Source organism: Camelina sativa, chromosome 14 (assembly GCF_030686135.1).
Source record: "Camelina sativa cultivar CO46 ecotype springtype chromosome 14, ASM3068613v1".
NCBI lineage: Eukaryota > Viridiplantae > Streptophyta > Magnoliopsida > Brassicales > Brassicaceae > Camelina > Camelina sativa.
In genome coordinates, this window is record NC_141893.1 from 10,045,971 (window position 1) to 10,072,064 (window position 26,094).

General features: G+C 35.3%; 2 protein-coding genes and 1 pseudogene across 2 annotated transcripts; 1 reads left to right on the forward strand and 2 right to left on the reverse strand.

Moving 5' to 3' along the window:
* Positions 1–4,924: 4,924 nt before the first annotated feature.
* Positions 4,925–5,756, forward strand: LOC147928014 (uncharacterized; annotated as a pseudogene).
* A 14,223-nt stretch (positions 5,757–19,979) lies between these two features.
* LOC104743462 (UDP-glycosyltransferase 85A2-like) lies at positions 19,980–22,426 on the reverse strand. The gene is made up of 3 exons (XM_019235838.2): positions 22,207–22,426; positions 20,737–21,215; positions 19,980–20,405 (listed from the first exon to the last, which is right to left on the reverse strand). The coding sequence occupies exons 1-3, from the start codon at positions 22,317–22,319 to the stop codon at positions 20,263–20,265; spliced, it is 735 nt and encodes a 244-aa protein (XP_019091383.2). The 5' UTR covers positions 22,320–22,426; the 3' UTR covers positions 19,980–20,262.
* Positions 22,427–23,805: 1,379 nt separating this feature from the next.
* Positions 23,806–26,048, reverse strand: LOC104740942 (UDP-glycosyltransferase 85A5). The gene is made up of 2 exons (XM_010461690.3): positions 25,113–26,048; positions 23,806–24,864 (listed from the first exon to the last, which is right to left on the reverse strand). Exons 1-2 carry the CDS (start codon positions 25,630–25,632, stop codon positions 23,933–23,935), a joined length of 1,452 nt encoding a protein of 483 aa, XP_010459992.1. The 5' UTR covers positions 25,633–26,048; the 3' UTR covers positions 23,806–23,932.
* Between the last annotated feature and the right edge of the window lie 46 nt (positions 26,049–26,094).

Genomic DNA, 26,094 nt, shown 5'->3' on the forward strand with positions numbered 1-26,094 from the left:
ATCACCACAAAATATTTGGTAGGGCCTGAATATTTAAATTATTTAATTAGGCAAATCCTTGTAACACCTCTTTCGGAACGTCCAATTTTTTTTGCCCAAAAAGAAATAGAGAGGTGTTTATCGAATTTTATGGTATCAGTGCGACGACATTGCTCATCAAGCTTCTTCACTCCCGTTATGTTTCGTGTCTTCTTCTTCTCTAATGGATGCTCCACCAACAGGAATTGAAAGAGCATTTGATGTTACAGACATCGAAATACGTATCTCACATAAGAAATGAGATGAGACATAGACATCCACTCATTATCAAATATATTTTAAATTAGAACCAATGAAGCCTAATATCATTACAAATTCAAAATTTGACTCAACCAACGTAGTTTAAATAGAATAAGTTTTCAGAACCGATCCTCATCGTAGAAAAGTAGGCTAAGCACCAATATGAAAAGCCCAAATTACATTCAGTTTCCAACAAATAGCAAATGCATGGTTTCTTAAAATTCTGCGCAAATATCAACGTCCTTTTGTGCACTATATATATAAGGGTCTTATAATATATTTTCTTATTTTTAGCCGTAATTATTTATAGCAATACCTTTTTATTTTTATTTTTACGAAAGTAAGTAATTCGAAATATTTTACCAAAATCTTACATCACTATAAATATATAAATTCTAATTAATTAATATTTTCAAAATTTGAAAGTTTTCTAAGAACAAAATATTTTTTTTATCTTATTGTTGGAGCCTTTGAAGATGTTTACAAAAACATTTAGATATTTGTAACGAGTTAAAATGCTATCTAACGTACGCTAAGAAGCATTGCTTTCACGAATTATTGCTATATAGGACCAGTGGGCACTGGCACAAAAATAGAAGGACCAGTGGGCATTCGTCCAAAAATAGAAGAACCAGCGTGCCAAAGTCTTGGCTTTTATTTTACCGACCGACTAGTCGACTATTGTACACTCGACTTCTAGACAATCGTAATCTTTTTCTTGGCCGCATATCAGGTTTGGGTTAGATTGCCTGCTCCCTGCAGTCCGCGGGTATTGGAAATCATTGCACGTGAATGATTTGTCGATAATCTTTACGTGCGAGAATTGTATGGCCTCGCCCTCATTGAGGAGCCCCTTAAAGCCTAACGAAACTGTTTTCATGGTCACTCACCCACATACATATCTCTACCTTTTAAATAAAACATTCTTAGGCACACGAAAAAAAGAAAATGGCATTTTAGGTAAACGGAGAGTGTAAAATTGTATTATTATTGTTGTTAATTGTTATATTATTGAATGGAATTATACACCTTATATATAAGCATAAAACATAATTAAAGGGATTATGTCTATTAGAACAATATACCATGGATGACAATGATCGTGTAGAAGCATATGGCCTAATGAAGTCGAGACTCGAGATCGACTTAAACGTATTTCCACTTGAGATGGACGGTAGACAGCGGACTGCATAGAGAAAAACATCGTTGTTGGTAGTGTATTAAGGTCGAGAGATGGAGACGTTAGTGTTTTGTTGGAATTTGAATTTTGGTGATGGTAATGGAGGAAGACTTCGTTCGTGGTTTGCATGGGTAAGCAATCCCGTTATATGTACCATAACGAAATCACCACAAAATATTTGGTAAGGCCTGGTTGTTATAATTATCTAAGGGCACCTGCAACGGTGACCCTTAAAAATATTCTAAAAAAACTAATAATAAAAGTGATTATAAAAAATCAAAACAGTTAAAATTTCTTTAAGATCGATGGTAATAATAGATATTTTAGAAACGTTAAGAACCAAGGGCGTGTAATAAGCTGATTGTCTCGGGGTAAAAAAAAAATTCTTCGCTTCGTCTATCTCTCTCTTATTTGCGAATGGTCACCATGATCAATATCTTTAGAGATGATCCGTCGAATTGAGAGGTAAACTGAAATATTTTCTGAAAGTGTTGTTCTATTCATTCACATAATGTTGCTATTTATACACTTAAGAGTTTGGCCTTTATGATAGAGCCATACCTAAGTAAATATTCTATACATATTTGAGTATATCTTAATACCCCCGTCACGTTGGTGGTACGTAATGACCGACGCCAAGCGTGGACATCAATCTTGCAATTGTTGATCCAGGCAATGCTTTGGTTAAGAGATCAGCCACCTGATCGGAGGTAGAAATGTGTTGAGTAGCGATGAGCTTGGCCTGAACAGCATCACAAACCTAATGGCAATAAGATTTAATGTGTTTGGTGCGCTGATGGAAGACATGATTAGCAGCTATATATGTGGTGGCCTGATTGTCACAATGAAGGTCGATAGGTTGTGGATGATCAACACCCAAGGTTCGCATAAGAGCTTTGAGCCATTTGATTTCCTTTAGAGTATAGGCCATAGCACGGTACTCCACTTCAGCAGAAGACGAGGAAACTGTCTTCTGTTTCTTTGTCTTCCAAGAAATCGGTGAATCTCCCAAGTAAACAATGTAGGCGGAGAGAAACCAACATGTTCTAGGACAGGCTTTGTAGTCGGAGTCGCAATAAGCACTGCTATGAAGTTCGCTATCTGAACGGAGGAAGATACCTAGGGTAGGAGAACCTTTGAGGTAACGAACAAGGCGCAAGGTAGCTTCCCAATGAGCCACGAGAGGTGCTTTCATAAACTGAGAAAGAATATGCACAGCGTAACTCAAATCCGGTCTGGTGATTGTTAAGTAGATGAACCGGCCCACTAAACGTCGATACTGCTCCGGATTATCAAATGCAGGACCCTTGACATAGGCAAGCTTTTGGTTCTGCTCGATAGGAACTAGAGATGGTTTGGCACCTAAGAGACCAACTTCAGTGATGATGTCGAGAGCATACTTGCGTTGGGATAGACAAAAGCCATCTGGACCCCGAGAAACCTCAATCCCAAGAAAATATTTAAGCTTGCCCAAATCCTTCATATGAAAACACTTGTTGAGTTGAAGCTTAAATTCGTTGATGGCATGAAGATCATTAACAACAAAGTCATCCACATACACCAAAACATGAAGAATAAGCTCCCCTTGGCGTAAGGAAAATAATGAGTAGTCCTGATAGCTTTGCGTAAAACCAAGTTCCCGAAGAGCAGTAGACAACTTCGAAAACCAATAGCGAGGAGCCTAGTTAAAGCCGTATAAAGATTTGCGAAGACGACAAACTTTCTTTGGATCTGATGACTTGAATCCCGAAGGAAGTTTCATGTACATCTCTTCATCAAGATCACCATGTAAGAAGGCGTTGTGGACGTCCATTTGGTGAACTTCCTAGTCATTGGCAGCCACTACACCTAGAAGAGAACGAACAATAGTCATTTTAGCAACAAGAGCAAATGTTTCCTTGAAGTTTGTCCCTTCTTTTTGATGATTCCCCATTACAACCAAGCGAGCTTTGTGTGTTTCAAGTGTTCCGTCGGAATTGAATTTTAATTTATACACCCATTTGCTGCTGATAGCTTTCTTCCGGGAGGGGGGTAGATCAGTGACATCCCATGTCTGATTAGCCTCAAGAGCATCAATTTCTTTCTGCATAGCTTTGCACCATTTCTTGATGAGCATGACATCTTTAAAATGCTTAGGCTCATTGGCTCATTGCTTTCAAGAACCGCGACAAGGAAGACAATGTGGTTGGCTGAAAAACCAGACTCATGCAATAGGATACAAAACCATACCGGAGACCGGAGACCGTCAATGAAAAGTCTGTGGTGGAGAAAACAGGAGAGAGAACGTGTGAGGGAGAGTGTACATGAATTTTGTTGTAAATCACTTAGGATGAATCTCCATAACCGGCCCATTCATATATCCAAGTCCACAAGGCCCATTGGCCCTCTTCTCTTATTCTAAGTCGGTTTAGGATCCCATTGTACTTAGGGCTTTATCCTTTACTATATAATGTACTTATTCGATTGAATCATTACTAATACAAGAGAATACATCCTTCGAGTATCTCTACTTTCACAACACATTATCAGCACGAGTTTTCTCTAAGCTCAAACTGAGAAAAATCCCCTAACCCTAAAACCCTAAACCGCCGCCGCACATCATCTCCTGTTCGTTCAAAGCTCGGCGGTTGTTCAAACCAGTGACCATTCGTGATCGTTGCTTATTCGTGACCAGCCCGAGGTTCGCTGCTAGTTCGTGATCAAGCTCGAAGTTACATCCGAGGTCTTTAGCTCCCAGATCAATTCCAGTCAACTCCAAAAGGTGTTAAAGTAAACAATCAAACCTTATCAGAACATATGAATCGAATCTGGTCCTTAATTCTATAAGAACCCTAAAATCTACAAGTAAACAATCAACAAACAAAACCCTAAGCTTTGAAACCCTAAAACCCTAAAACTCTAAAACTTTAAAATTCAATTGCTATGAGGTTTAGGATTGCGTAGATTGTTTGCAATTAAACTGATTGTACCATGTTTAAAATCTGGTTGTGATTGATTGCTTGCTTGAAAATCGATTGCATGAAAACCTGAAAACTAGAAACCTAAAATCGAATCTCATAGTGAAAAATATTAATATGATTGTTCTTTGTTTTAGATCCGATAATTATTGATTGTTTTTTTAAAATCAAAACCCTAAAATCAAATCCTAAAATCGGAACCCTAAGAGAAATTCGTCTCCCTAAAATTCTTGTCATTATCCTATTTAAAGAAAAAGGAAATCTTATCTATAGAAAAGGAAAATTTCTAAAACTTGAAATTATGTGCATATTTTCCTGTTCATACTAGACTATAATTTATCTAGGATTGTTTTCATGCATGTTTCGGTCTCAAATACCGCATGGCCTAAGACTAAAACAATGGCATGGTTTGGTCTCAAATATCGCATGACCTAAGACTAAGACAATTGCATGGTTCGGTCTCAAATACCGCATGATAATAATTGGGTGCTTGTTTTCTATTTTATAGATGGCAAAGATCAACAATCTCCAATATGCTGCCCTTAATGTCTCTGGAGACAACTATTTACAATGGGCATTGGACACTAAAATTATGTTGAAATCAAAGGACCTATGGTAATGATACCACCGAAAAGGAAAGATACAAGGCGATTCTCCTCATACGCCATCACCTTAATGAGAGTCTCAAAAATCAGTACCTTACCATTGAGAATTCTCTTGACCTTTGGACAGAGTTGAAAAATAGATATGGACACCAAAAGACGGTGCTCCTACCAAAGGCTCAATTCGATTGGAAAAATCTAAGGATCCAGGATTTTAAATCCGTGGATGAGTATAATTCAAAGCTATTTAAGATAGTCTCGATATTTAAATTATGTGGTAAGGAGGTTACTGAGGAGGACTTGCTAGAGAAGACATTCTCAACCTTTCACACCAATAACATACTGCTTCAGCAACAGTATCGTGAAAAGGGTTTTAAGACATATGCAAGCCTCATCTCTTGTTTGCTACTTGCTGAGCAAAAAAATGAGTTATTGTTGATGAACAGTGCAATGAGACCTCCTGGTACTGCCCCATTACCAGAAGCTCACAAGGTTGATATGACCAAGAAAGAGCCTAAAGAGACTAAAGAGTCTAACTACGTCCATAGAGGCAAGTATCACGGCCGTGGTCGTGGTGGAAGAGGACGTGGTGTTCATGGAAATTATCAAGGAAACAATTATGATGGTCATGGTCGTGGGAACCGATCAGACTTCGGTCGTAGTCGAGGTAGAGGCCGTTGAATTTTCAAACCGCAACATAAGACCAAATCCATTTGCCATAGATGTGGTATAGAGAATCATTGGGTAAAGACATGCAGAACACCTAAGCAACTTGTTGATCTCTATCAAGAGAGTTTGAAAAAGAATCCAGAAGCTAACCTGGTTCATCTCAATGGAGAAGGAGATTTCGACCATGAGAATGATGACCAATTGGATTATGAGACTTCAGATTGTCTAGGAGAGGATAATTAAATTTAAAATTATCTTGATTTAATTTCTATGTTTTATGCTTTGAATTTTATTGGATTATTATTTTGGATTATTATTTTGGTTTAAATTCAATTATTTTGAGATAAGAGATAAGAGATATTTTGTTAATTTCATTTTGAAAAATGTCAATATTAGCACAATAGCGGGTATAACAAGTTTAATTGAAGGCTACGGCCAGACACATATTTTATTACCAACTGACACACATCTTGAAATAAGTGATGCCTTATATTCACCCAACTCAAAGAGGAGCTTATTGAGTTTCAAAGACATTCGTTTGAATGGTTTACATGTTGAAACTAAGGGTGAAGGAAACCAAGAGTTCCTATATATTACTGATACTAAGATTTTTGTGTGTCTCCTAGTAGGTTCAATTAACCTTATGTGTTGTAATACTTAAGGTGTCAATCCAAATGGGATGTTGCTACCACTCAAGATGCAATCAAGAAATCACAAGTTAAGCCAATTCAAAAAGAGTGTTTTTATGTCTAACAATCCTAGAGTGATCAGAATGCAAAACGGAAATGAGTCACAAAACTAGAAACGAAAATGTATGACAAGAAGCGAACAAGAATAAGTGGAACCGAAAACGATTCTAAGCATGAACAAACGAAACAGTCTCAGGAATGTAATATCAATCAAAAAGATAAAAGTCCTAAGGATGGGAGTAATTGATGTCGGTGGAGTCTCCTAGTCTACAGAGTGTTTAACATACGACAAGCAAACTATCCCTAAACAATGAACATCACAACTTAGCTAATCCAATCTCTTGGCAAAAGCTACTCAGACTCAACCACTTCCATACCGAGCTTTCGCTAGAGAAGCATGATCAAGCATGGCATGAAAAACAAGTTCATTCACGTCAACAAACATCCTAGACAACTAATCTCTTAGACTAGGAACGTAAGTCTCTGGCACTAGTTGGTTAGACATTTCATCAAACACCTTTTGGGTGTGGAAATGTCTCGAACCTAGTTCCAATTGATCAGAGTGAAAAGGGTTTTAAGACATATGCAAGCCTCATCTCTTGTTTGCTACTTGCTGAGCAAAAAAATGAGTTATTGTTGATGAACAGTGCAATGAGACCTCATGGTACTGCCCCATTACCAGAAGCTCACAAGGTTGATATGACCAAGAAAGAGCCTAAAGAGACTAAAGAGTCTAACTACGTCCATAGAGGCAAGTATCACGGCCGTGGTCGTGGTGGAAGAGGACGTGGTGTTCATGGAAATTACCAAGGAAACAATTATGATGGTCATGGTCGTGGGAACCGATCAGACTTCGGTCATAGTCGAGGTAGAGGCCGTGGAATTTTCAAACCGCAACATAAGACCAAATCCATTTGCCATAGATGTGGTATAGAGAATCATTGGGTAAAGACATGCAGAACACCTAAGCAACTTGTTGATCTCTATCAAGAGAGTTTGAAAAAGAATCCAGAAGCTAACCTGGTTCATCTCAATGGAGAAGGAGATTTCGACCATGAGAATGATGACCAATTGGATTATGAGACTTCAGATTGTCTAGGAGAGGATAATTAAATTTAAAATTATCTTGATTTAATTTCTATGTTTTATGCTTTGAATTTTATTGGATTATTATTTTGAATTATAATTTTGGTTTAAATTCAATTATTTTGAGATAAGAGATAAGAGATATTTTGTTAATTTCATTTTGAAAAATGTCAATATTAGCACAATAGCGGGTATAACAAGTTTAATTGAAGGCTACGGCCAGACACATATTTTATTACCAACTGACACACATCTTGAAATAAGTGATGCCTTATATTCACCCAACTCAAAGAGGAGCTTATTGAGTTTCAAAGACATTCGTTTGAATGGTTTACATGTTGAAACTAAGGGTGAAGGAAACCAAGAATTCCTATATATTACTGATACTAAGATTTTTGTGTGTCTCCTAGTAGGTTCAATTAACCTTATGTGTTGTAATACTTAAGGTGTCAATCCAAATGGGATGTTGCTACCACTCAAGATGCAATCAAGAAATCACAAGTTAAGCCAATTCAAAAAGAGTGTTTTTATGTCTAACAATCCTAGAGTGATCAGAATGCAAAACGGAAATGAGTCACAAAACTAGAAACGAAAATGTATGACAAGAAGCGAACAAGAATAAGTGGAACCGAAAACGATTCTAAGCATGAACAAACGAAACAGTCTCAGGAATGTAATATCAATCAAAAAGATAAAAGTCCTAAGGATGGGAGTAATTGATGTCGGTGGAGTCTCCTAGTCTACAGAGTGTTTAACATACGACAAGCAAACTATCCCTAAACAATGAACATCACAACTTAGCTAATCCAATCTCTTGGCAAAAGCTACTCAGACTCAACCACTTCCATACCGAGCTTTCGCTAGAGAAGCATGATCAAGCATGGCATGAAAAATAAGTTCATTCACGTCAACAAACATCCTAGACAACTAATCTCTTAGACTAGGAACGTAAGTCTCTGGCACTAGTTGGTTAGACATTTCATCAAACACCTTTTGGGTGTGGAAATGTCTCGAACCTAGTTCCAATTGATCAGAGAGAAACTTGTAATTCTAACACTAGTCCAGAAGGGAATCATACAAATCAAGCTTAAACACTCTACATCCTAAGATCCTTCACCTAATCTATCCCATCCCCAAGAACTCTAGCACTACTCAGATCCGGAAATCATCACCAAAAACATAAATCCAGAAAATATTGAACAAAGCATAATAAGATAGACAAGAATGAGATGAACAACTTTGCAGAAGAAATCAAATGCAAAAACTAAACGGATTAAAAGATATCTAGATAGAAAGTCTCAAACGTTTTAGGTGGCTATGTAGAACCTTAAGAACAAAACGAGAATAAAAGATAAGATGTCTCCGCAAAGACTTAACAAAACGTATTTATAGTAAAAACGTGTGAATCCCTGAAACTTAAAACGACAAGATAGAGCGTCGGTTCGGGAGTCTCCTGAAGCGTGTCAGACGGAACGTCTTCATGGCATGCGTGATTTCGTCCGTGTGCGTCCAGTGGCTCGATTGGTGTGAGTAGGAGTGGGTCGAGCCGTGCGAGTGAAAATGGCTCGAGCATGGTCGGTGAAAGTGGCTCGAGCGTGGTCGATGAAAGTGGCTCGAGCTGGGTGTATACGCATCTACTAAAACGATGAGAACTCTTGAACCACACCTCTGATTGGCTTGAAATAAACGGAATTGGAAAGATGACTCAATTCGCTACAACTTTGATGAAGATGTCAAAAGCTGAATCCCTAGACCGGTCGCTCGAGTAATGGCTCGATTGAGTGGTCCAACTGGTGCCCTGAGAGTGGCTTGATTGCGTAGGTTGAGAGTGGCTCGATTGTGGAGGTTGAGAGTGGCTCGATTGTGGAGGTTGATTGTGGCTCGATTGTGGAGGTTGAGAGTGGCTCGATTGTGTGCGTCTCTGACGTCTCCTAAACACCTGAAATATTTCGAAATGCACAATGCATGCAAGGATGATGCAAAAACTTCCTAAACATGCAAAGTGTATAAAAGAGGTTCTAAAATGATGCAAAATGACTAGTTATCCTAGCTAAATGTATGACAAATGCATGCTAAGGAGATGCAAAATATAGACATATCAATTACTGAAATCACCCAATGCCATAAGAAAGTCTTAGAGACTATACCCACATTATCCACTGGTCTTTACCATGCTAAGATAAATATGATAGAGGCTAATATGGCAACGAACAAGATGTTCAATGAACAATTCACTTTATGGAATGACCGGCTTGGCCATCCGGGTTCGAACATGATGCGTAAGCTAATTATGAATTCAAATGGGCACACTCTAAAAGAGAGACGAGTTATCCCTAAAAATCTCACGTGTGTAGCATGTACACAAGAGAAACTCATTAAAGGCCATCACCAGTCAAAGTAACTAAAGAGATTTTCCACTTAAGACTATACGTCTAGATAATGCTGGTGAATTTACATCCCAAACGTTTAATGATTATTGTATGTCCATGGGGGTAAGTGTGGAGCATCCTGTGGCACATGTACATACACAAAATGGATTAGCTGAATCCTTTATTAAACGTATTCAATTGATTGCTCGACCCATTACTCATGAGGTCGAAGCTTCCTGTGTCGGCTTAGGGACACGCAGTATTACATGCATCAGAGCTTATACGCATCAGGTCATCTAGTGAGCATAAATATTCGCCATCCCAATTACTAACGGGTCATGAGCCAGACATATCCCATCTAAAAACATTCGGGTGTGCCGTTTATGTACTGATTGCACCATCACAGAGAACAAAGATGAGACCTCAAAGGAGGATGGAAATATATGTTGGATATGATTCTCCCACCATTATTAAGTATCTAGAGCCAACTACGGGTGATTTATTTAAGGCTAGATACGCGGATTGTCAGTTTGCTGAATTCGAATTTCCTATGTTGGGTGGAGAGACAAACAAGCTGGTCAAAGAATTATCATGGAATCAAACATCCTTAAATTGGCAAGATTCTCGGACTCTAGCATGTGAGGCAGAGGTCCAAAAGATTATACATTTAAAAAAGCTAGCTAATCAATTGCCAGATTCCTTTGCTGACCCCAAGAGAGTTATGAAATCGTACATACCAGCTTGTAATGCACCAGTACGTATTGATGTTCACAAGGAACACAATCAAGTTGCTACAGTGTCTAAGGCACGTTTGAAACGTGGTAGACCAATAGGTTCCAAAGATACGAACCCTCGGAAATCTAAGAAAGGTGCAAATCAAACCGAGGTTAAGGAATATATAGACATGGCCGCGGCAAATCCTAAGGTACCGAATGAGGTTTGGGACGCTGAACCTCAAGGTCCTGAAGGTATTGATAATAATGAGATCTCAATAAATTATATCATGTCTGGAATTCAATGGAACCGAAAAGATGTCGACATCGATGAAATATTTGCATACAGGGTAGCACTTGAAATAAATGAGGATCATGAACCCACATCTATATTAGAGTGCACTCAATGTTCAGAATGGTTAAAATGGAAAGAAGCCATTGACGTGGAGTTAAATTCATTAAAGAAAAGGAATGTGTTTGGTCCGATCTTAAGGACACCATTCGATATAAAGCCAGTTGGACACAAATGGGTCTTTGTAAGGAAGAGAAATGAGAATAATGAAATTGTCAGATATAAGGCACGGCTTGTAGCACAATGATTCTCTCAAAGACCAGGAATAGATTATGAGGAGACATACTCCCATGTGATGGATGCAACGACTTTTAGATTTTTAATAAGTCTGGCTATAAGAGAAAAACTTGATTTGCGGCTAATGGATGTAGTGACCGCATATTTATATGGTCCACTGGATAATGAAATTTATATGAGATTACCAGAGGGTATTGAGCTCAAAGATAAGAGTGGTTCTCGAGAACAATAATGCATAAGGCTAAAGAAATCCCTTTATGGACTGAAACAAAGTGGGCGTATATGGTACACTAGATTGAGTGAGTACCTAGCCAAAGAAGGCTATAAGAATGATCCCATCAGTCCATGTATTTTTATAAAGAAGTTTGCAAACAAAGGGTTTGTAATCATAACAGTATATGTGGATGATTTGAATATCCTAGGAACCTCTGGGGGAATCGCCCAAACAGTTGAATATCTCAAGTAAGAGTTTAAAATGAAAGACCTAGGTAAAACTAAATTCTGTTTGGGATTGCAGCTTGAGTACATAAATGATGGAATCCTTGTGCATCAAATGTCATATACTGAAAAGGTACTGAAGAGATTTAATATGGACCAGGCTCACCCATTGCCTAGCCCAATGGTTGTGAGAAGCCTAAATTTGGACAGTGATCCATTCGGTCCAAAGAAGGACGATGAAGAGATTATCGGTCCGGAAGTGTCATACCTCAGTGCTATAGGAGCGTTAATATTCTTGGCTAGCCACACTAAACCAGACATTTGTTTTGCCGTGAACCTCCTAATAAGATTTAGTTCTTGTCCGACCTAAAGGCACTAGAACGATATCATACATGTATTGCGTTACCTACAAGGAAAGTTGGATTTGGGTTTATTTTATATTAACTATAACAAAGAATGTTTAGTTGGTTTTGCTAATGCAGGTTATCTATCCTACCCACATAATGCTAGGTCCTAAACCGGTTATGTGTTTACGCACGGTGGTACAGCAATCTCGTGGCGTTCGATGAAGCAAACCATTGTGGTCACATCATCTAATCATGCAGAAATTTTGGCTATCAGGTCGGATTGTGGCATGGCCGATGACAAGGAAACAACTATCATATATGAGGACAATACCGTTTGCATCGCACAACTCAAGGAAGGGTACATCAAGAGAGATCGGACGAAGCACATTCTACCTAAAATCTTCTTCACACATGAACTACAAAAGGCCGGAGAAGTTCAAATGGTGCAAGTTCCCTCATGCGATAATTCAGCCGATCTCTTCACTAAGTCATTACCGACATCAACATTCAAGAAGCTCACGCACCAGATTGGGATGCAGAGACTTAAGGAATTTTAGTGATGCTTGGAATAGGGGGAGTAATACGTGCTGTACTCTGTTTTCTTCACCATGATTTTATCCCAATAGGTTTTTCTGGTAAGGTTTTAATGAGGCAGCATCCCCAAGCGTATTACGGTGAGCTCTTAGCATTTGCACGGTTATGTCATCCAAGGGGAAGTGTTGAAAATCACTTAGGATGGATCTCCATAACCGGCCCATTCATATATCCAAGTCCACAAGGCCCATTGGCCCTTTCTCTTATTCTAAGTCGGTTTAGGATCTCATTGTACTTAGGGCTTTATTCTTTACTATATAATGTACTTATTCAACTAAATCATTAATAATACAAGAGAATACATCCTTCGAGTATCTCTACTTTCACCACAAAATTTTCTATGTTTCTTCTTCACTTCTATTGTCCTATATGGCAATAATTCGTGAAACCAATGCTTAGCTTACGTAAAATAGTGTTTAACACATTACAAATATCTAAATGTTTTTGTAAACAATTTCAGAGGCTCCAAAAATTCAAAAAAAAAAAAGCTATTTTGTTTAAAAATATTTTCAAATTTCGAAAAATATTAATTAATTAGAAATCCTACTATATTAATTGGGATGTACAAATATGAAACTAACCTTAAAATGTGTAAAAAATTATATTCAATTGCCATTAGAAAAGTAAAAACAAAATCTATTCAAATCATAACTAATTTATACTTGAAAAAAAAATAACAGCTAAGATTTTTTAAAAATACAGATAATTATTAGTTAAAAAAAAATATATTTTCTCTCTCTAAAAAATTATGGACGAAAATTACTAAATATTTTTTTTTAAATATAAACAAATCAAAATTTCAAAAACTAAGATTTTATGTCCAAGTAGACAATAAAATTATTTTTAACTAGATTTCGAAGATTTTATTAAGATTTCAAATTATGGTTCTCCTATCATCTTTCTTTTATTTTATTTGTAAATTGTTTGGAATTTTCAGATAATACTTATGATTAAAAAATATGCAGAATTTTCAGTATATGTTGTGATTTGGATTTTTTTTAAAATAAGCATATATTACTCAATCTATGAAGAAAAAATGTGTGTTTTAATGTTCCACATTGACGGGTTGGTAAAACTAAATTTATATAGTTGATAAATTAATAAAATTTATTTGCTCACAATTATAATATTAAAATTCCTATTTCATATTTAACAAAATATTGATGCAAATACAACAAACAAACAATATAAAACTATAATATCCATAAAAAAAAATACTATAATATTCTTAAATAATTAGTATTAAAAAGATATCTATAAATTTATAGAACAATTAAAAATAAATCCTATTTCAAACAAAATAATTTTTCATAAGAAATATAACAATAATTTTTATATTATGTTATAATTCTTTTTAAAAATGTTGATTCATGTTAGAAATGATGTAAGCTTTCCGTAAAAAAAATGAATTACTTACTGTTCATGAATAAAAAAGAGGTATAGCAATAAGAATTTCTGCTAACAGTAAGAAAAATATATTACAAGACCCTCACATATAGTGCGCAAAAGGACGTTGATGTTTGCTCAGAAATTTAAGAAACCATGAATTTGCTATTTGTTGGGATCTTTATAAGTTGGCCATGGCCAACTATATTTAATTTGGGCTTCATATTGTTGCTTAGCCTACTTTCCTACGAGGATCGGTTCTGAAAACTTATTCTGTTTAAACTACGTTGGTCGAGTCAAATTTTGAATTGGTAACGATATTAGGCTTCATTGGTCCTAACTCAAAATAGATTTGATAATGAGTGGATTATATCTCATCTCGTTTCTTATGGGACATACGTATTTCGATGTCCGTTCCACCAAATGCTCTTTCAATTCCTGTTGGTGGAACATCCAGTAGAGAAGAAGAAGACACGAAACATAGCGGAAATCAAGAAGGTCCATGAGCAATGTCGCACTGATACCATAAAATTCGATAAAGACCTCTCTATTTAACAGACAAAACAAATTGGACGTTCCGAAAGAAGTATAACAAGGATTTGCCTAATTAAGGCATCTCCATTGGTGGTAAACAAAAAAAGGTTGTTAATAATATTTTAATTCTGTTAGAACAAAAGGTTTAGCAAATATTTCTCTAGTATTAATCTATCCCATAGGATATAACATATATATAGTGATACAACTTTCGGATTTAGGGTTTACACTAATGAGTCGATAATGGACATCCACATAATACAATATATTCATAACACTCCCCCTTGGATGACCGTTATAAAAATGTAGTCCCAAATGCGTATATGAGATGCTGTCTCGTTAAAAACCTTACCAGGAAAACCCAATGGAAAAAACCATGGTTAAGGGAAAAAGAGTGCAGCGCGCTTTTACTCCCCATCATGAGTACATCACTTGAAATCTTCGATATGACCGATCCAATATGATGAAGTAACTTCTTAAAAGTAGTGGTTGGAAATGCCTTGGTAAATGGTTCGCCAAATCTTCACTTGAACGAATCTGTAGTAAATGTGTATCGCCATTCTTCTATTGGTCATGGGTCTCGCAAGTGACTCATCTTTACCATTATCTTTGTTTCTCACAATCTCATCATTGTATTTCAAAGACTATGAAGATGATAGTCTTTCACCATTGTAATCATAATATTCCTTTTCAGGTGTTTATCTTTCGCGTGTTCTTTTGTTGTCTCGTTAAAAACCTTTCATGGAAAAACCCAATAGGATAAAAACCATGATAATGGAAAAAGAGTACAACCACGCTTATGATCATATTTCTCCTCCTGAAAGCATCATCTTCAGGTTATGGATTATGATAATATATATCATCTATTCGGAACTGTTATAAACAGTGCTTTAGTGTACAAAACTCATATGATCATCATATATTCTACTGGGTCATTGAACTTCAAGTCATTTGAACCCCTTTCATATAGAAGATCTATTTGAACTTTAAGCCCAAATCTTCTTTTACATACAATCTTCCAATCAATCATCTTATACATAAGATTTATTTGTATGCTCCTTGTAAAACTTTCTCTTTTAACTCTTCTTATGGCACTTCAAGACCATTTTACATGTAAGATACTTTTATCAACATACTTTACACTTGTTCTTGTATTCTTTCAATAAGAACCACTTGTAAGTGTAGAAGAGAGAGGAGACACATACAATTTTTCTTTGAACAAGGTTCATCAAATGCCTACATCCTCAAACTTTGTTGAAAATATTTCTTGAACATAATTACAACTATTGTTCAATCTCGGATTTACACAACTCTAAGATCTTCTCTTAGCTTGCTCCCGATCTATTTTCAACCCACTATGAGATCACTAAGATCAATAACAATGATCTACACCCATGATTTTCTCATAGAGATAAACTTTCACCATTTTCTCCTCAAAGGTGTCAAAAGTCTAGAAAACTTTTCTCAATTTTACAATGTTCTCGAGAACTATAAAATATTGCTTCTAGCAATATGATCACTTTAAGAGAAACTTCTGATAGTTTGAAAACCTTCTCACTAGACTGAATCAAGTCTTACTCTTATTGTCAAAACTCATAAGGGATCTAAAATAGTTGCTTCCACCAAAAGAGAGTACATCTCTCGTAAGTATTTTCTGAGAATCATTGTACTACTACACGTACTTAATTTCTCATACATATCCACTTATGGTCACTCATTTTACACTTTCAAGTGTAAGGACTACAAGTCCAAATATTATCTCTTTAAGAGACTTGAACTATTTCATAGTTACTTCTTTCAATGATTAACCAATCATTCTTTGTGTACACTTTTCAATAAACTTTTTCTATTAACCGCGGTTCATGATCCTCGATTTTATCCATAACATAATCAACTGCAACACATCATGCAAATATATTACGACGTCGATTTGCTTATTGGTTCCTTTTCATTCTAGACATGACTCAACTTATTGAGATTTCCTTTCATTATGATTCTCAGGTACCTGAATCTCTTTCTTACTCATGTCTACATCCCTTCTAGAGATTTTCCATAACTCTTTGCTTTCTCGATGCTATATTAAATTATGCTCCTTTTCTTTTCCGAGGATGCTTATATTTGGAACCATAAGTCTATCACACTTCATGCGATTTTTAGACTTACTAGCAGTTGATCTTATCCTTCTAGGACATTAATTGGAGCACATCTGGTATATGAGAATTTTCACTCAAGGTCAGAAAATGGCTCTTGCATGCTTTTAGCATCTTTGCAAACTTTGCCAATAAATTATCTTTTTAATTTCTAACGCACATTTCTTAGTACGAGGATCAAGATAATTTCTTATAATATATTTCTTTACAGCTGTTTATTTTCTCCCCCTCATGTTGGAAAGACTGACTCACTAAAACAACAGTCTCTGTATCTCGAGCCTCAATCATCAAGAGAGATCGATACCCAACATATTTCTAACATTCTTTCAAAACCCATCTTAATCACTATGGTGGAGCAACTTAACATGTATAAACACATTTAGATGGAATCTATCTGGACACTGACCCAAACCAAGTTTAATGGGGAGTACTCATAATAATTCGTTGGCATGATGCGGATTACTTGACATATAGAGTCATTTATGTCAATTAGTTGGGATGGTTTCACCACCATTGTCAATTAACCAAATACTTTCACAAACTCCATGTTGTAAGTTAATAACAAACATATATAGCGGGTGATCAGTCCACAATATCGTTTTGTATACTTACCAGAAAATTGACATTATCCAAATTCATGGGTCGGTGAAAGCCATATATTCTCGACTTGCTTTGTAAAGCAGCACACATAACAAATCACTAAGAAAAATCTTTTAGGTTCTCTAGTAAATGTTTTCAGAAATTTCTGATTATTCTTTTGCATCAATACTAAATCGGAATGGCCAAACCGGTCATGCCAAACAATGAGATTTTCACAAAGCATTTTTATCTTCTAGATAAAGCATGTAATCTCAAAAATACTTTGATTGTCTTGGGTGATACTTATGATTTCAAAGTATTCTTCCTTCTTTATTGTCTCAACATGATTACTTTTCAAATCCTTAAGATTTGCTTTATCATATGAGTGATTAAACTTATTTTGGGTGTGAACATAATCTTATATTTGTTCCATCACCTATGTGGGATTCATTAATTCTCCCCCTCGAGATGATGACACTTCATGTTTATCAATCTCGATTTGAATCCCTCTGTAATCAATAACATTCTCACATGGGGTCATGTATTATATCTTGGACCCTTTTAACTTTTGAGACTTGGGAGAGTATAACACATTAATATCAAATTGTGTTCTCATAGACAATAATATATATATACTCTTCCTGAGCTTTCAATACTTTTTTTTTTACTACTTCTTAATATTATAGTAGAATAGTGGAAACCACTTATAGCATAAAGTCATATTCACTTCAAATAATAGACCAAATCAATAGGATGTGATTCATGATTATTTATCAACATCTCAGGATTTTACTCAGTCACAAATAACAATATTCTAATATTTTAAATATATATATATTGTTTTTACTATATTGTGTCTACATGACAACAATAATTTTTGTGACTTTTAAAGTATATATTTTCTACTATATTTCCATATATGATATTACTTTCTATTATATAATCTTGGTAATAGAAACAAGTTGATTTGTATATATTCTTTTACCTTTTTTAGATTATTCTAAAGAACTAGTGAATTTTTATAGTCATATACTTGGACTTAAACCTTCCCATAGTAGTGATGCCAAGAAAACATGATCAATAATTATTATTTAGTAATTAGTTACTAAATTTTCAATGTATTTACCAAAGAAGGTTGAATAAATGGCTTAAAATATTTCATCATAATATTATATCTAATTTTATTAGATTTAAATTTGTGATTAAACAAATAAAGTAATCATAAATATTATAAACAATCATATAAATGAATGCTAAATAAATATTAAGCATCATATCTTTATATATATATATATATATTTCAAACCTTTTATTTTTCGCTTTTACTAAAGATTTTATTATAAAATCTAAAATTTTTTTACCAAGGGATATAATTATATTATTATAATCTCTTATATATATTTTTTTTTTTATTTTACGATATTATAATTATATTATTATAATCTCTTATATTTTTTTAAGATAGTAAAGATGTGTACAGTGTACAAAAATAGACGTGCTTATAACATAATATGATGGTACTTATCTCGATGGAGACGTTGTCGAGGTTCAGAGACATGAAACATCTTCGGCCAATGAATGATGGTTACTCAGTCTTTTATTTAGTAAATCCTCTGCAAAGCGTCGATTGAGTAATTGAAAACCGTTTGCTACGGTGAGTTCGGAAGCAGAGATCTAAACCAAAGACCATATCTCCAAGCAACTAAACCAATAAAATTCAAACGTAAGTTTAATCCAAAACTAAGATGATTTACATTAAAGTAATAGAATTCGAACATATTCTTGTAGTATCGATTGTAAATAATAAATTATGTATCAATTATGAACAATCGGCTAGCAATATAGTAGATCAACAATAATCAATTATCGGCAATCTAATTGACATAAGCATGTGTCAATTAGAACTTGAACCAGCAATTAATCATATTTCAAACAATAAAGCATTAAAAATTAAAGAGGGTACTAATCGGTTATCAAACATGACTATCAAATACTCGATCAGTTGAGGCATATACAAGTCAACAATGAAACATAACAAATTATTACATCAACTGGTCGTGATTGAACAATAAACAATAAACAATAAATATGTGATTTAACATGTTTGACTAATAAGGGATAAATAACTATTAAGACGATAAGCTCTAAGGAGGCAAGGCAACCAGCGATCAGTTCAAATATTTAACCATGTTTCGAGAATAGTATAATAATTCAATAATCATTAACGTATGGAATAAACTTATCTTATGTGTGATTGAGCAACTTCGGTGGAGAATTAAAGCTGGCATCACATTACCCACAATACGTGGACGACATCGGCTTAGGATTTTGGTAAAAAATCTATATTTTTTCAAAGATTAGGGTTTCGTCCCCCAATAACGATGGTAAACCGTCGCGATGAGAGATGATTAGTCACGGCTTGAGAGGTAATTTTTTTTTTTTCATAAGACGACTAGGGTTTAGAGCGTGCTGATAACGTATTAAAAGAAGATGTTTAGAGCATAGTTTTTTAATATTAATCTATCTTATAGGATATAATATATATATAGTATGGGAATAGTTCTTTAATATTAATCTATCCCATAGGATATAATATATATAGTATGGGAATAGTTCTTTAATATTAATCTATTCCATAGGATATAATATATATATATATAATGATACAACTTTAAGATTTAGGGTTTACATTAATGGGCCGATAAGGAACATCCACATAATACAATATGTTCATAACAAATTATAAATTTTGAAAATTGTTAAGTTAATTATTTTTTAAGAAACTGTAAAATTGCATGCTTCCAGTGGTAGATTCTAATTTTGGGTTATTAAGATTTTTTTTTTTTTTTTGAAAATTATAAAATTCATGAATTGGAGATTTGGTATTGAGCCAATCCAAACACTCCCTGTCCTCTCTCCACAAATTTGTTTCCATTTGTCCTATCTCACTATCCTTTTTCATCTCCCGCTTCACCAGTAGTTGGAGCGGTCCAACAGAGTACACATGAGGTAAAATAGATTTAATAGATTGGATGGTGTCATGTTCGAGCTCATCGAATGTATTAAGAATGATAGCAGAAGCGCGTTTGACTCGGTCAGCCTCATGAACAAAAAAAGTTGAGCATTATGTCGTCAGGATTAGTCGTTCTGATGAAGCTTGGGATGTCCTTTAGTCTTAAGTTCCCCATTGATGGTATCCAATCTATTTTTGTGTCTAAGTGCTCCTTGGTTAAGTAACTCTCATCTGCCAATCAACCATCATTATATCAGCAACTATCATAAAGCACCTTATTAATATGCCAACTTTTATGCATCTAATTTACAATATAGTTTAATTTAATTAAGAGTAAAAGATAGTAACTGTTGGTCACCGCAACAACGATAGAGAAAAGTTTCATACACAATGATATGTATTACGTATCTATAAATAGGTACCTCTATTCTAGGTATCAAGTATCATATATAATTAATATTATTAGGTGCACACAAAAAAAAAATTAAATATTATTAATGAAAAATAATAATATACTCTTCCAAGAAAAGAAATTAAAACAATTTTGTAAACTTGTATGTACCTTTTAGTGGTGATAACCCCTTCTCGATGAAGCGATAGAAATGTAGATAAGCCAAGAAGCCACAAGCACTGGTGGTCCAAAAAACAACATCCGGGACTCCAAGTTCCTCCGCAGCATCAAGGGTAAAGCTCATTATACCGTCCGATACAATACTACTCACCGGAGGAACATCATCTGCCGTGTTGATCCGCCTGAGAAGCTCCTTGAATGGAGCTAGACAGTTTTTCTTTGTGGACGCACAAAGAGGAGGGACGTCCTGGGTGGCGTCCTTGTTGGTCTCAGGAAGACCATCAGGAATATATTCGAACCGGAAAGAAGGTATCCCGTTGAGGGCGTTGGGTCCACGGGAACGGAGGAGACGTTTGTGGTTGTAGATGGTATTGACGAAGGTGACGTGGAAGCCTTTGGTGTGTAAGAGTTTAGCCACTTGCAGCATCGGGTTGATGTGGCCTTGAGCCGGGAAAGGCACGCAAACCACACTACAAAAAATGATGGTTTTACATCATTTATTTCATTTGTTTGTAGCATGTTTAAATGATGTTAAAATAATTTGCGTTACTTAAACAAATAATTTACATTTTATTGATGCAAATAATTTGTATCATTTGAAATAAATATTTGTTTCAATTACTGAATCGATGTTCATTTACATCACTTACAAAAAATGTTGCAAGTCCTACATCATTTTTACTAAATTGATATAAAATATTTGCATCATTTATCAAAACTAATGTAAAATAGTTATACCATTTTTAAAAGCATGATGTTAAAATCAATATTATAATAAATTATATGAAAATATTTTTTCTGTAGTAAAATATTTAATTATTTATATTTTCAATCATATTTGTTTATATATTATATTGATATCTATAGTATATATTATTTCTACTATATTTATGATGAGCCCACAATTAGTTGTTATCCCACTAAACTTAAGTAATGGCAATCAAATAGGTTTAAGTATTTATAATAGATAGATCTCACCTCTCCTTAAGAAGTGGTTGATGTGGGATTGTAAAAATCCCACCTTAACTACCAATGAAAGAAAACAAAATATTGACAACAATAAAAATAAGTAATTACATTAATTCATTAATTCTTTCCAAGCTAGTGTAAATAAGTAAGTTATTTTTAATTATAGCTAGTGTAAATTAACATCAGTTTTTATCGATATAAATTTTGTATCATATTAAAAAGTGATTTCAATAAAATTAAAAGATTCATCAATTATCTAAATGGTGTGAATCTATAATTTATATCAATTTTTTTAAAAGTGATACAAACGCATACATGTTTAATCAATTTTATTTAATTGATGTCAAATTAGTTTATTAAAACATCACTTTAATAACTGATGCTTAATTATATTTATTTGTTTTATTTTTAAATAAGTAATTCAAAGTAACATTACTTAATTTTATGATACAATTTAAGTGATACAATACACCCATTTTTTTGTAGTGCCACATGTGGTTTTTGTCCTCTAGAAACGGTTTGAGATGCCATTTTCTTTTTCTCGTGTGCCTGAAAAAGTTTTTTTTTAAGTAGATATGTATGTGACTCTGTGAGTGAGTGACCATCGGAACAGTTTCTCTAGGCTTTTTTTTTTTTTTTTTTTTTTTTTTTAATGTAAATTCTCTAGGCTTTAAGGGACTCCTCAACGAGGGCGAGAGGCCATATGATTCTGGCACGTAGGATTATCGACAAATCTGTCACGTACGTGCAATAATTCCACAGACCTGCGGCCCGCAGGCAATCTAGCATAACGTTGATATGCGGCCAAGAGAAGATTATGATTCTCTACAAGTCGAGTGTACTGTAGTCGGTCGTAAAGTAAAAGCCAAAGACTTGTGGCCCTATATGGCAATAATTCGTGAAAGCATTGCTTCTTAGGGTACGTGAGATAACGTTTAACTCGTTAATGATTTTGTAAATATCTTCAGAGGATTCAAAGACCGAAAAATAAAATTTTCAGATTTCGTTTATATTAATTAACTAGAAATTAGATTTTTATACGGAGATAGAATTTTGGTAAAATGTTTGAATTACTTATTATTATTTTTTTTGTGAAGAATTACTTACTTTCATAAATAAAAAAGGTATTGCGATAAGAATTACTGCTAAAATAAGAAAATATATTATAAGACCCTTTTATATAATGCACACGTTGATTTGCTCAGAAATTTAAGAAACCATGCATTTGCTAATCGTTGAGATCTTTATAAGTTGGCCATGGCCAACTGTATATGTAATTTGGGCTTCATATTGGCGCTGAGCCTATTTTCCCATGAGGACCGGTTCTTAAAACATATTCTATTTAAACTACGTTAGTTCAGTCAAAATTTGAATTTGTAACGATATTAGGTTTCTTTGGTTTTAAACTGAAAAAAGATTTGTTAATGCGTGGATGTCTATGTCTCATATGTCATATCATTTCTTATGTGAGATGTCGTTATGGTACATATAACGGGAGCTAAGATGTCTATGACCCATGCAAACCCAAGGTCTGATACTTTTCTAAATTTCTCCTAAGGGGAGTCTTTACTAGCAGCTAAGATTTAAATGACATTAAATTCTAGCCTTCTCTCCGATTCTAATTGTAGCATCCTTTGTGGTCTGTTGGCGCCCTAAAAGAACCTAATTGACTACCATTTGCAATTTTGATTTCGACTACCATCCACATGCTCCGTGTGGGTTGTCCGCTAGAAACGACATCTCTCATGCCTTTTTTGTTTTTTTTTTGTGCGGGAAAGAAAGGATAAAAATGGATATGTATGTGGTTGGTTTGTGAACAGTTTTGCTACGCTTTAAATTAAAGGACTCCACAATGAGATGGCGAGACCATATGATTCTCGCATGCGAAGATTTCCCATAAACTTAATACTCTCTCGGTAAGCTAAATGTCGTATTAGTGGCGCCCGTTCTATAAAGTCAAATGTTTCTTATGGTGAGAGATAGAGTCTGATTATACAGATTACAGAGGTCCGTGCGAAAAAATATATTCTGACATCAATGAAAATTCCACGACGTCGTCCCTACAAATATTAGATTTCGACATATGCCATATAAGCAAACCTTTCTATAAATAGAAAAACAAATCAGTGTTCATGATTATGTAGAGCACGTACCATTTTTTAAAAACATAAATCTTTTTGTAATCATCTTTTATGTTGAAGTTTTATTTATATTGTCTCTATTGTCTTTTGCTGCCTAAGAGAATCTTTGTAATAACCTTCTTAAAATTTAAGTCAGATGAACCACGCATATGCTCCGTCGCTTCCTCTGCCAAACGCTGCCACCCTTTTGCTTTCTCTCTCATTTTCTTTCCTTTCTCTCCGTCCATTAGCTCTGTAACCAGTGCCTCAACCTCCTCCCTCCTCACGTCTCCACCGATCTCCATCCCCACCTCCCATTCGTGACAACAATATTTACAATTCGTTTGCTGCTCTGCAAAGAACGGCCAACACACCATTGGAACTCCACCGGAAAGACTCTCCAAAGTCGAGTTCCATCCACTATGTGTTAAGAACCCTCCGATGGCCGGAGGAGAAAGAACTTTTTCTTGAGGACACCAATTCGCTATCATCCTTCGATCAGCTGTCTCTATTAGAAACTCTGGAGGAACCATTGCCACATCACCGGCTACTAAATCCGGCCTGATCACCCATAAAAAGTCTTTCTTGGTCGCTGCTAAACCCCAAGCAAATTCCACGAGATGTTTCTTACTCATCACTGTTATGCTACCAAAATTAACATAAACGACGCTGTTTGGAGACCTAGTATCGAGCCAATTTAAACACTCCATCTCCTGTTTCCATAGATTTGTTCCCACCTGTCCAATCTCACTCTTCTCGTCAATCTCCCGCTTCACTTGTAGATGAAGCGGTCCAATAGTGTACACTGGAGGTATGATAGATTTAAAAGATTCAATGACATCATGCTCAAGGCTATCAAATGTGTTGAGAATGATAGCCGATGCGCGTTTGGCTCGGTCCGTTTCATGGACAAAAAAATTAAGCATTATATCTTCAGAATTAGTTGCACGGATGAAGCTTGGGATGTCTTTAAGTCTTAGGTTTCTCATCGATGGTATCCAATCTATTTTTGTGTCCAAGTAACTCTCATCTGCCAAAGTTCACCGTATATATTTAACTTACATCAATACTTTAGTTTAAATTCAGAGTAAGAAAGAATTACAGTTGGTCACGTTTCAATGAGAGAAAAAGTGGCCTAGACAATGATATTTATTACGTATTTACATTAGAGGTACCTCTATTCTATTTCTAGGTATCATTTAAAAAGTTCAAATTACGAACAGATATTATTACAATGATTTATCAAAACTAAATTAATAGTAATCTTTGTACACATACCTTTTAGTGGTGATAATCCCTTCTCGATCAAGCGATAGAAGTGTAGATAAGCCAAGAAGCCACAAGCACTGGTTGTCCAGAAAATAACCTCCGGGACTCCAAGCTCCTCGGCTGCATCAAGAGTGAAGCTCATCACACCGTCCGATACAATACAGCTCACTGGAGGAACATCATCTCCGGTATTAATCCGTCTGAGAAGCTCTTTGAACGGAGCTAGACAGTTTTTCATGGTGGACTCACAAAGGGGAGGGACGTCCTGCATGACGTCCTTGTTGGGCTCCTCCGGTAGACCATCTGGGATGGACTCGAACCGGAAAGAAGGAAGCCCATCAAGGGCGTTGGGACCACGTGACCGGATGAGACGATTGTGGTTGTAGACGGTGTTGACAAAGGTAACATGAAAGCCTCTGGCATAGAGGAGTTTAGCCACTTTCAGCATCGGATTGATGTGGCCTTGAGCTGGGAAAGGTACGCAAACTACGTGTGGTTTTTGTCTGCTAGAAACGGCATGTGATGCCATTTTTTTCTTCTGTGCCCAAAAAAACAAAACAAAAATGGATATGTATGGAACACCTTCGGTAGGCTTTAAAGGACGTTGAAATGATCGACAATGAGATGGCGAGACAATGATTCTCGCACGTAGATACTATCGACAAATATATACCACGTGCGAAGATTTCCAATACCCATGGGTATGAGTAATCATGCCAACAGAAGATAAATGGTTATCTACTTGTACGTCAGTGTGAAAAAAGACAGAGACTAGTGGTCACATAAGGCAATAACTCGTGAAAGCAATGTTTCTTACTCTCAAGGATCAGAGAGAGTTTAAGTAATTACAAATATTTGAATATTAGCTTTCTTCTTCCAAAACTTTACAATACTACTCCACACTCATATATATTTTTTCCCCTGTTAATAGGAATTTTTTTATGAAACTAATCTTTGTGCGGTCCTTTTACTAAATTGTTATATATTCCAT